Source organism: Chaetura pelagica, unplaced genomic scaffold (genome assembly GCF_000747805.2).
Source record: "Chaetura pelagica isolate M959 unplaced genomic scaffold, ChaPel_1.0 scaffold302, whole genome shotgun sequence".
NCBI classification, from domain to species: Eukaryota; Metazoa; Chordata; class Aves; order Apodiformes; family Apodidae; genus Chaetura; species Chaetura pelagica.
The window spans coordinates 3,847-15,945 of record NW_009952561.1 but is presented as its reverse complement, the minus strand read 5'-3'; the positions used below and the strand labels follow the sequence as shown (position 1 = coordinate 15,945).

General features: G+C 56.4%; 1 protein-coding gene across 1 annotated transcript in view; it reads right to left on the bottom strand.

Annotated features, from left to right (window-relative positions):
- DOK2 (docking protein 2, 56kDa) overlaps nucleotides 1-12,099 on the bottom strand; it is a gene marked incomplete at its 5' end in the record, with an annotated part of 37,159 nt that overhangs the window by 22,127 nt on the left and 2,933 nt on the right. Inside the window, one exon of the mRNA XM_009993238.1 lies at nucleotides 11,974-12,076. Coding sequence (XP_009991540.1) covers nucleotides 11,974-12,076 — 103 coding nt within the window. The remainder of the gene's footprint in view (nucleotides 1-11,973; nucleotides 12,077-12,099) is intronic.

Here is a 12,099-nt window from a genome sequence, read left to right as displayed (position 1 = left end):
GAGAAGGAAGCAGCCCTAATTGTGGCTGTTGGATCTTGGGGGCTGGGAGGGGGTGCAGCACCCAGGCTGGTCTGGCTGTGCTGCGGGGGGAAGGTGGGAACGCGGTCCCAGTGCCATCACCTTTCCTCTTGCATGGCATCCCAGACTGGTTTGGGTGGGAAGGGACCTTAATGATCCAGATCCAACCCCCTGCATGGGCAGGGACACCTCCCACCAGCCCAGGCTGCTCCAAGCCCCTTCCAACCTGCCCTTCAACACCCCCAGGGATGGGGCAGCCACAGCTTCCCTGGGCAACCTGGGCCAGGCTCTCACCACCCTCACACCAAACAATTCCCTCCTCATCTCCAACCTCCATCTCCCTCTCCCACTTTTCATCCATCCCCCTCATCCCATCCCTCCCTGCCCTTGTCTCAGGTCCCTCCCCAGCTTTCCTGGAGCCATCCCTACATCCCACCTCCTGCCCTCCCTTCCCATCCCCTGTCCCTGCTGACTCCAGGCACAGCATCTCTGCCCACAGAGAGGAAAGCAAACCCAGGTGCACAAGCGAAGCTCTTTTTGTAATTCCAGCAGTTTTTCCCTGTCTCTGGGTGCTGCTGCAGCTCCAGGATTGATTAGCACACAACCTGCTCTCACCTGGGGCGCTGGGGGAACTGCCAGGGAAGCAGCAACAAACAAACAAACTACAAAAGCAAAGGGTCGGGTTGCTGGGAATGCTGAGGGATGGGAGGCAAGAGGGTACCAGAGCCGGGCAGGGACAGCCAGAGGAGCTGTCTGCAAAGCCTGGGGTGGGAAGAGCCCATCAAGGATCCCATTTGTCTGAGTTATTCACCACGAGCAGCCTTCACAGCTCACAAGCTTCAAAAAAAGCTGGCGATGCCTTTTTGGTGCAGCAGAGTCTCTTTCTGCTGCCCTGGAACTCCTGGCACTTCGGAAAGGATGACCAGGAAAAACCCAGAGTCATGAATATCTCTCCCTGGGCTGGAGGTACCTGAGCTCAGAGCTGTTTGGGGCTGGAGATTCATCAGCTCAGGGCTGTTTGGGGCTGGAGATTCATCAGCTCAGGGCTGTTTGGGGCTGGAGATTCATCAGCTCAGAGCTGTTTGGGGCTGGAGATTCATCAGCTCAGAGCTGTTTGGGGCTGGAGATTCATCAGCTCAGAGCTGTTTGGGGCTGGAGATTCATCAGCTCAGGGCTGTCTGCTCAGGGCTGTTTGGGGCTTGAGCTTCATCAGCTCAGGGCTGTTTGGGGCTGGAGGTTCATCAGCTCAGAGCTGTTTGGGGCTGGAGGTTCATCAGCTCAGGGCTGTTTGGGGCTGGAGGTTCATCAGCTCAGAGCTGTTTGGGGCTGGAGGTTCATCAGCTCAGGGCTGTTTGGGGCTGGGTGGGCTCAGGAACAGCCACCAAATCCCAGCTCTGGGAGGACAAAACCTGCCCTTGGTTGGGATGGATGAGGAAGTAAAGGCCTGGCAGGGGGTAAGGGCTGGTTGTGAGCTTTACTGGGGCATGGCAAGGTAGGTTGATTTTATCTTTTTTATATATTTTTCCCCTTTTTTTGCAAGGGGAGAAGCACTTCTCACTCCTCTCAGCACTGAGCAGAGGCAGAAGCTCAGAGCTCTGCCCTGTACAGGTGCAATTCTGCTTGTTGCCTGCCCAGAACTGCTGATTTTTTGGAAGTTGTCCCCCCTGAGCAGCTTGGGGCTTTGCCTTCTGCTGCTCAGTTTGCTCTCCTGGCTCCCTGTGCAGGGGCTGCAGGATGGGGAGCAGGGCAGGGCAGGGGGGATGCTGAGGAGCAATAACAGAGGAGCTGGGGGGAATGAAACAAAACGGAAGCAATAAGAGAGCAGGTCCCTGGTGGGGGGAAATTAGGGATCAATAACCCAGGAGGAAGAGAGTGAAGCAACCCTGAAAGTCGCTGATGAGGGAGAAGAGGGGGAGCAGTTGGCCCAGAGGAGCAAAGGGCATAAAGTGCAGGCAGAGGGGCCTGGGAGCTAACAGGGCTTTAGGGGATGGGAAAGAGATGATGGCTGCAATAATGAGCCATAACGAGGGGCTGGGGGGGCCACTGCACTTACCCAGGGGGTGGAAAGGGCAATCAGGTCCTCAGTAATGGGTCTGGGAGAGGAAAAGGGGAGTGCTGACCTTCAGATGCTGTGCGCTGTTTCATCCCTGGGGTGGCAAACGTTTGCTTCCTGCCTGAGGGGGAAGGGGATCAGGGCAGGGGGCTCTGCCCGGGGGTTGTTCAAAACCTCAGTTGTGGTATTTCACCTTTTCCTTTAGCCCTGGGGGAGGGGAGGGGAGGGCCAGCAGCTCTGGGTGCTGGTGCAGCCAGAGCAGGGCAGAGCCAGGGGGGAACTGGGTCCAACCCACCCCTGGCATCTGCAGCTGGGTAGGATGAAGATGTGGTCCTGGGGAGCAGCTGAGCAAGCAGACCCTCCTGGCAGCAGGGCCAGGGCTCATTTGAAGCAGAAGGGAGTCTGGGGTGCTCAGAGTGAGCACAGAACTCGTGGGAAAGTGGTTCTGGGACTCAGTGATGGACTCTTCAACTCAATGACTCCCAAGGCTGCTGCACAGACTCAGCATCGCCCTGGTTGTCTCCTGAGCAGATCCTTGGCTGCTCAGCAGGGATAAAGCTGAACCTGCCCCTCCAGGCTCCTGCATCTCCCCTCAGAGCTGGGAATGGGGACGTGGCACCTTCCCATGTGGAGAGGTCAGTGCCAAGCCCTGCAGGATGGAGCCTGGAAGGTGGGCTGAGCTGAAGCCCTGCAGGCTGGGCCCTGCTCTCCAGAAATCCCCCCCAGGACAGCTTTGCTTTGTCTCCATTATTACTTCCTTATGCATAAATAGGTGGTATTGATGGGGCCATGAATCAGACTCCCCAGCTGGGTCAGCAGGAATGGGAGCTGCTGTCAGCTCTGCCTGCACTGGGTTTTTTCCTGCCCTGTGCCCTCTCTTCCCAGCCCTCCCACGTTTCTGGGAGCAGGGATCTTGGAGCCTCTTGCCTTGGAAATCTGCTGCAGTCATTTCTATTCTATTTGTTTTCCTGTGCTTAGCCCAGCTCTGCAACAGGGTGAGCAGCAGAGCCCCAGCCCCCTCAGTCCCTGCTCCCAACATCCCTGCTGCCTCCTGGGATCCCCCTCATCCTCCTCACTGGAGCATCCCAGGGAGAACACCCAGATCCCAGTACCTCCTGGGCTGGCCCAGAGCAGGCACTGGAGGGGGTGGGAAGGGCACAGGGGGTCCAAGAGCCAGAGTTTTGTGGGGTGCAGCTCCTCCCTGGCCCAGCCCTGCCCACACAGCTCAGGCAGCCCAAGGTTTTAATTAACATGAAGGGTTGCCCACAGCTCCTGGACACAATTACTCAGTCACCAGGCATCATCTCTGCTGACAGGGAGTGTAATTAAGAAGTTGAGGGTTGCTCCTTCCCCAGCCACCCTGGCATGAAGGAGCCTTCCTCCCCACCTTCCCTTGTCCCCCCTGTGTCCTTGGGGACAGGCAGTGATGCCACCCACTCCTTCCCAGGGCTCCTTCACTCCTGGAAGGCTTTGGGCCCTGGTACAAATTGTTCCTCCAGCCAGGCTGGGAAGCCTGGTGCAATCACAGTGTCAGCCCAACCCCTCATTAAGAGCCGTGCCCCCCCCTGGAGTAATTACTCCTATTTATAACCCAGTGCTCCCAGCCTGCCCTCCAAACAACCCACCTCCTGTTGCTGACACAGAGCAGCAGCTATTTTTACCCCCTTCTCCCCTGGAGAAGCTTTGCCCCCGATTCCAGTGGTGGGAATGAAAGGAACTTTCCTGCCATCCCCACTTCCTGGGGTCCCTGGAGCTGAGGGGGGGGACACTGGGACCCTCCTGCCTGGGCAAAGCCTGGCAGGGTCCCCCTGGGGAGGGGACAGATCTGAAGTGAGAGCTCTTGTTGCCCACCCTGGGCTGTCTGGTGTGGGGTGGTTCACCCAGAGCCCTCCAAGCACCTGGATCCACTGGTGTCACCGAAGGTGGGATGAGGTGGGGGGGTCCACGGGGGCAGCTCTGCCAACCAGCCCTTCCCAAGGAGCAGGGTCTCACTGCCAGCTGAGGCTGGACAGACACCAAAGAGGAACCACTCTGGGGTGGCTCCGTGTCCAGGTGAGGCCCCATTTGCTGTGCAAAGACCTTTTTTTTTTCCCTGGAATATCCACTCTTGTCCATGCTCTCCAGGGACAGGACACCAGGCTGAGCCCACCTGGGGCCAGCAGGATCCAGCAGGAGCCCAGTGCAAAGGGAACACGTGGCACCTGGCAGGTAAAAATAAAACCCAGGCTTGATTTTCACCCCAGCTGTTCCAGCTGTGATTGCCTGGTTTGGAAGAGGAAGCTCTGAACTCTGCAATTCCCCAGGGGAAGTTCAGGAAGCAAAGCAGCTTTTCAGCTGCCCCAGCACCCCAGGCCTGGGTGCCAAGGTGCTCAGGGGTGGCTCAGGGCCCTGCAAAGCCTGGAGCCAAGCTGGAAAACACCTTCCCACCCAATCCATCTGCACATGCAGGGCCAGGCCTGGGATGGGAGGGAAAATGATCCAAATCCCTCCAGCAGTGACCCAGCACCCCCCTGTGTCCTTGGGGACAGGCAGTGATGCCACCCACTCCTTCCCAGGGCTCCTTCACTCCTGGAAGGCTTTGGGCCCTGGTACAAATTGTTCCTCCAGCCAGGCTGGGAAGCCTGGTGCAATCACAGTGTCAGCCCAACCCCTCATTAAGAGCCGTGCCCCCCCCTGGAGTAATTACTCCTATTTATAACCCAGTGCTCCCAGCCTGCCCTCCAAACAACCCACCTCCTGTTGCTGACACAGAGCAGCAGCTATTTTTACCCCCTTCTCCCCTGGAGAAGCTTTGCCCCCGATTCCAGTGGTGGGAATGAAAGGAACTTTCCTGCCATCCCCACTTCCTGGGGTCCCTGGAGCTGAGGGGGGGGGCACTGGGACCCTCCTGCCTGGGCAAAGCCTGGCAGGGTCCCCCTGGGGAGGGGACAGATCTGAAGTGAGAGCTCTTGTTGCCCACCCTGGGCTGTCTGGTGTGGGGTGGTTCACCCAGAGCCCTCCAAGCACCTGGATCCACTGGTGTCACCGAAGGTGGGATGAGGTGGGGGGTCCACGGGGGCAGCTCTGCCAACCAGCCCTTCCCAAGGAGCAGGGTCTCACTGCCAGCTGAGGCTGGACAGACACCAAAGAGGAACCACTCTGGGGTGGCTCCGTGTCCAGGTGAGGCCCCATTTGCTGTGCAAAGACCTTTTTTTTTTCCCTGGAATATCCACTCTTGTCCATGCTCTCCAGGGACAGGACACCAGGCTGAGCCCACCTGGGGCCAGCAGGATCCAGCAGGAGCCCAGTGCAAAGGGAACACGTGGCACCAGGCAGGTAAAAATAGAACCCAGGCTTGATTTTCACCCCAGCTGTTCCAGCTGTGATTGCCTGGTTTGGAAGAGGAAGCTCTGAACTCTGCAATTCCCCAGGGGAAGTTCAGGAAGCAAAGCAGCTTTTCAGCTGCCCCAGCACCCCAGGCCTGGGTGCCAAGGTGCTCAGGGGTGGCTCAGGGCCCTGCAAAGCCTGGAGCCAAGCTGGAAAACACCTTCCCACCCAATCCATCTGCACATGCAGGGCCAGGCCTGGGATGGGAGGGAAAATGATCCAAATCCCTCCAGCAGTGACCCAGCAAGGGGAGCTGAGCTGGCCCGGGGGGGACCAACCTTCAGCATCCCATGGGCTGAGCAGCAGGAGCTGCTTCTCCTCTGCCTGTCAGGACAGCAGGACCCAAACCTTCCTGAACACACCCCCATGAGCCTATTTTATACTCATATTAACCTATTTTATCCTCACATCAGCAGACTTCTATTTCCTTCCCCTCCATCCATCACCTCAGGGGCACTGGTGGGGATGTCACCACCCCCGTGGGGACACCAGAGGACATGAGGCCAAGCACACAGGGGACCTCCTTGGGTTCCAGGCCACGATGGATGCTGCTGTGACCCCCTGCCAGGCTCCTGCTGCCAGCTCAGCCCTTGCTGGGCACAGTGGTGCCACAGCCCCTCTCCCCACAGCACATCCCAGTGAGGCTCCAGAGCTGGGCATGAATCATTCCCAGTGCACTTGGAGCCATCTGGATGGTGTTGGCCCTTCTGCCACACCAGGGAGGGTTGTTAACACAAAGCATATGCTTTGTTTGAAATTAATAATAATTTTAGGCTCTCACCAGCTGCTGGTAATTGGCTCCCCTTTCTCAGAGATAACTGAGAGCAGCAGGGTGGAAATTCAGCCACTTCCTGGCTCTTTTTCTAATGAGATGAGTCCCCAGGAAAGGTGGTTGTTCTGCAGGGGACAGTGTGACACACTGGACAGGTAATGGCTTTTAATAACCAGCTCCACATGCCCAGGTGATGGGGACACACCAGGGCTGTTTGGGGACACTGGGGTCACCTCAGATGAGCACCCATGGAGGGAACAGACCCTCCCTGGGCACCCACCCAGTCAGGAAGGGCAGTTTTTAGCACCTTCATTTCCCGCTGAGCTGGTGCTGTCAGCTCTGAGGGTGGGGTTGGTTTTTTTTTACATTTTTCTTCCTTCAGCTCCAGTCTGGGCAGGTGGGTGTTGGGAGCCTGGTGGGGATATTTATATATTGCAGCCCTGACAAAATCTGGGAGTGGAGGAGCTGTGTGAAATACCCAGAGCATTCTTTTTGCATTCAAACAGTGGGTATGGAGGCAAAAGGGAAGGTACTAAAATACCCAGAGCATTCTTTTTGATTCCAACAGTGCATGCAAAGGGCAAGTGCTGAAGCATCCACTGCAGCAGAGCCAGGTGGGAGCTGAGGGTCTTCTGAAAATCATGGCATTCAATCTCAGCTTTTAAATGCAACCTGCCCTGTGATGGTTCTGAAGCTGTTGGGGGTGAGTGGGATCCAGCAGCAGGGCCCAGGAAGTGTTGAAGGGCAGGTTGGATGGGGCTTGGAGCAACCTGGGCTGGTGGGAGGCGTCCCTGCCCATGCAGGGGGTTGGATCTGGATGAGTTTTCAGGTCCCTCCCAACCCAAACCATCCCATGATGCTATGAATTGGGGTTCTGGATGCAACCCCCCTTTGCTGTCATGAAGGTCCAACCAGGTCCCTTCATGGGGTTCCTGTAATGAAGGGGTAGCAGTAACATGAAGTAGCCAAAGAACTGAAATGCTCTCCTGGGCTGTAACTGGTATTTTAGTCTTGGTCAAACGTTCAGCACTGGAAAAGAACAGAGAGGGAATTTTGGGCAGGGCATGGGAACCCTTCCCCCTGCTCCCAGGACCCTCCACAGCCTGGCCAGACCACCAGCACTGCAGAGATCTCCATCCCCTAAGAACATCCTGGACTAAAACCAGCAGAAAATTCTCTCTCCAGAAGGCAAATTCCTTTTCCTCACCCTTGGCCACCAGCCCTTCCCAGCCCAGCAGGTTCAGCTGCTCCCTCACACCAGCTTTCCCACACACGCTCTCCCTGGAGCATCAGCCTCTCCTGAAGGGCCACGTTGGTGCCTCCAGGTGGGAGACCCTCCTGCTTCCCTCCAGCTCCTGCACCCCCTGGCTGCCCTGCTCCAGGACATTTCAACGTTGGGAAAACTGTTGCATGTGCCTCTTGCAGCTGCAGCAACAGGATTTCCCCAAAGCGACCATGGTGATAAATCCTGCCAGGTGAGTGGGCAGGAGGATAAATGAGCTACAGGTTGGCACCAGCCCTGGAATTTGCACCCAAGGATGCTGCAGAGGGGGTGTGGGCTGACCCAGGTCCCTGGGATCGATGCAGGGGCTGAGCACATGGTCCCACAGCTGAGCTGTGGCCAGCAAAGGCCACGGGATCAATGTGGAGGGAAGAGAACAGGGCTGTGGCCAGGCTGCTTGTACAGCTTCCTGCCCCAAGAAAGGCTGGGGGTTTGATGGACTCGTGGCAACTGCCAAGTCGTTTTGCTGCAGCCAAGGGCAGGGAGGCAGCCCAGCTCTTTCAGGGTACCCAGGAAAGGGTGGGCAAATGGGAAAGCAGCATCTTTTTTTCCCCAGCAGAACCTGGGCTGATGAAATCCCAGGACCAGCCCTGCTCTGCTCCAACCTCTGAAAGGGAAAGGAGGATGGAGGGAGTTAGGAGATGGCCAGAACCCCAACCCATGGCCACATTCCCCACCTCCCTATTCCTCATCCTCAGCTCCATTTATCCCCCTTCCCTTGAAGGCAACCGGGAGCTCCAGACCCTCCAGCAACAAGACAGGCAGAGAGAAGCCAGACCCTCCCAATTAGGCAATTTTTTCTGAATGAAGAGCCCTGCTCCACCCTGCCTGGGGAACATGATTGACATAAATCCCAGGGCTGATGAGGGGCTGGTCATTTAGCACCTCTAATGCCTCCCTCTTAATAGTATTAGGGCCTCCTTGGCGAGACACTGATGCCGTTTGCAGCCGCGCTGGCGCCCGGGCCTGGGCTGCAAAGTGAGCACAGCCCTAATCCGAGCAGACACTAATGAAAAAAGGAGCTGCCTTGACAAGGTGCACAGAGCAGGGAGGGAAAAATGCTCCCGGGATTCCCAGGAGCATCATCTCCTGGCCATGAGCACCATCCCTGCTTGGCGAGCTTGTTCCTTCTTCATTTCCCCATCCTCTCTGTTCCAGAGATGTTCCTTCCTTATTTCCCATCTTCCCCACCCCACAGATGCCTGTTCCTTCCTTATTTCCCATCTTCCCCACCCCACAGATGCCTGTTCCTTCCTCATTTCCCATCTTTCCCACCCCAGAGATGCCTGTTCCTTATTTCCCATCTTCCCCACCCCACAGATGCCTGTTCCTTCCTTATTTCCCATCTTCCCCAACCCAGAGATGCCTGTTCCTTCCTCATTTCCCCATCCTCTCCACTCCAGAGATGCCTGTTCCTTCCTCATCTCCCATCTTTCCCACCCCACAGATGCCTGTTCCTTCCTCATCTCCCATCTTTCCCACCCCACAGATGCCTGTTCCTTCCTCATTTCCCATCCTCTCCACCCCAGAGATGCCTGTTCCTTCCTCATTTCCCCATCCTCTCCACTCCAGAGATGCCTGTTCCTTCCTCATCTCCCATCTTTCCCACCCCAGAGATGCCTGTTCCTTCCTCATTTCCCCATCCTCTCCACTCCAGAGATGCCTGTTCCTTCCTCATCTCCCATCTTTCCCACCCCAGAGATGCCTGTTCCTTCCTCATTTCCCATCCTCTCCACCCCAGAGATGCCCGTTCCTTCCTCATCTCCCATCTTTCCCACCCCAGAGATGCCTGTTCCTTCCTCATCTCCCATCTTTCCCACCCCAGAGATGCCTGTTCCTTCCTCATCTCCCATCTTCCCCACCCCAGATATGTCCATACCCCTCTTCCTTCCCCCTTCCCCCCCAACTTACCAGCCCAGCCTTCCCCTGGGACCCTCCCTGCCTTCTCCCCACGTTCCCTGCCCCTCACCCTGGGATGCAGCTCTGCCCTGTTCCCAGAGGGAAGCGTGGGAGAGAGGCAGGGGCATTTCCCAGAGGTAACAACCCTTCAAGCTCGGAACAAATCTCTGTTTTGATTAGCTCTGCTCCTAAATGATTTATAACCAGCATAACACAATCATGACAATAACTCCCTAATCAGATTAAAGCCCTCTCCATTTGTCTGGGGCTTTGTGCTCTAATCTCTCCCTCCCCTCTCTGCCATCGACTTGATTTTCCCAACCCTGCCAAGGGGCTCTTTTTATTCCCACCCTTTCCATCCTCCTTATCCAGCCTCAACATTCCAGGGACAGGTTTTCCTGACAGGAGGGGAAACCCTGAGCATTTTATCCCAGCAACAAACCCTCCTGGCACTTTACCCAGCCCGTGCTGTGAGATGTGATTAGTGAGCCCCTCGTTAGCCCGACTGACATGGAACAAACCTCGTTAGACCCCGGAGGGTCTTTTTTTAAGTGAAGTCCAGAAAGTGGTTCCATTTCTTTGGTTAATGAAGAGAAATAGTGGGGGGGGAAGCTGGAAGGAGCAGGGGTTTTGCAGCGAGGAGCCAGGCTGGAGGAGGGTGAGGAGAGGGGAGTGTGTTAACACTGATTAATAATAAATAACCACCATAATGAGCACTAATTAATAATAGTGCGCGCTTAAGCAATCGATGGATGATGTTGTGGTGTCAGGAGTTCCCAGCACTCCAGCTAAACCAAGCTGGATGCTCCTGGTTTTTCTCAAGTTTCCCAGGGTCTGGAGATGGGAACCAGCCCAGACATGGATCAGGATCATCCCTGGTTCCCATAGGAACAGCCCTGGGAAAGGATAAGGTGCTGTGGGCTCAGGAGCATCTCCCAGCCCTCCACACACCCCGTGTCTCCCAGAGCACCCACAGGTCCCAGGGCACAGCAAGTCCTGCCTTGCTCTGTGCTTTCCTGATGTTCCTCACTGGAGAAACCTGCTGGAACTTGGGTTTGCTCTTTTTGACCTCATTTTGAAGGCCTGTGCCCTGGGTGATCCCACCCGGGTGGGCAGGGGAGCCCCAAGGAGCACAGAACTCCAGGGGACCTGGTTGTTTCCCATCCCCTTCCATTCATCCCACAGTGGATGGGTTGATACCCAGCTTGAAGCAGCATCACACATGAAGCACTTCATTTGCCTTATTAAAAGTCTGCACTTTGGATTTTCAGGATCCAGGAAATTAACTCAAGCACCTCAGCATTTATTTGATTGGAAGAGGTTATAAATAATTCATGCCCTTCATTGGCAAACCTGCCAGGGTGACAGGGGACCAGTAGTGGCTCCTGAGGTCCCTCCATCCAGGGTAAAAGGCACCAAAGGAACCTTGGGGAAGCCCTGGGAGATGTTCCTGTGGCAGGGAACCATCAGGCAACAGGGAATTGGGGCTGTGCCACTCCCTGTGCCCAGCTGAGGGGCTGGATGACCCCCTAGCAAGGGTTGTCCAGGGCTGGAGGAAGAGGAGGAAGAAGAACAAAGACCCAGAGACGTCAGGCCATGGACTGGTCTCACTGTACTGGGAGGAAAGGAGCTAAAATCACCATGACAATAAAGCTGAGAATTTCATCTATAATTCAGAGGAGTTGGAAAAAGGGTTTGTATGAAAAAATATATATAAAAGAAGTATAAAAAAAGTGGCTGAGACAGTAAAAATTGATGCTGCTCTTCTTGCTGAGGGAGGATGAGGTGTGAGCTGTGGACAGGCCTGCTGGTCCTGCCCCTGCTGGTGGCTGCTGGTCGGGGCTGAAGGCAGGAATGTCCCCTCCTGGGGGGCGTGGGGGCTGCCAGGGGCTGTGGCACCATCCAGGAAGGGTGGGGAGACAGAGAGGAATCTGCAGGAAGGGGTGAGCTGGGCACTGTCCTGCTGCATCCAGGGGTTGGGATGAGCATCCCAGGGTGGGATTGTCCTGCTGCATCCAGGGGTTGGGATGAGCATCCCAGGGTGAGATTGTCCTGCTGCATCCAGGGGTTGGGATGAGCATCCCAGGGTGGGATTGTCCTGCTGCATCCAGGGGTTTGGGATGAGCATCCCAGGGTGGGATTGTCCTGCTGCATCCAGGGGTTGGGATGAGCATCCCAGGATGGGATTGTCCTGCTGCATCCAGGGGGTTGGGATGAGCATCCCAGAGTGGGATTGTCCTGCTGCATCCAGGGGTTGGGATGAGCATCCCAGGGTGGGATTGTCCTGCTGCATCCAGGGGTTTGGGATGAGCATCCCAGGGTGGGATTGTCCTGCTGCATCCAGGGGTTTGGGATGAGCATCCCAGGGTGGGATTGTCCTGCTGCATCCAGGGGTTGGGATGAGCATCCCAGGGCTGTGCCTGCTCCAGCTGCATCCAGGGGTTTGAGATGAGCATCCCAGAGTGGGATTGTCCAGCTGCATCCAGGGCTTTGGGGTGAGCATCCCAGGGTGAGATTGTCCTGCTGCATCCAGGGCTTTGGGATGAGCATCCCAGGGCTGTGCCTGCTCCAGCTGCATCTCACCTTCCCTCAGGGTGCATGGGGGTTCAAAGGATGCAAATCTGGGGTTCCCAAGCTTTGTCTGGATGAGGAGCAGGGTACTTGGGGTCTGCAGGACCCCCCGGCTCTGCGGGGTGAGAGTTTGGGGGT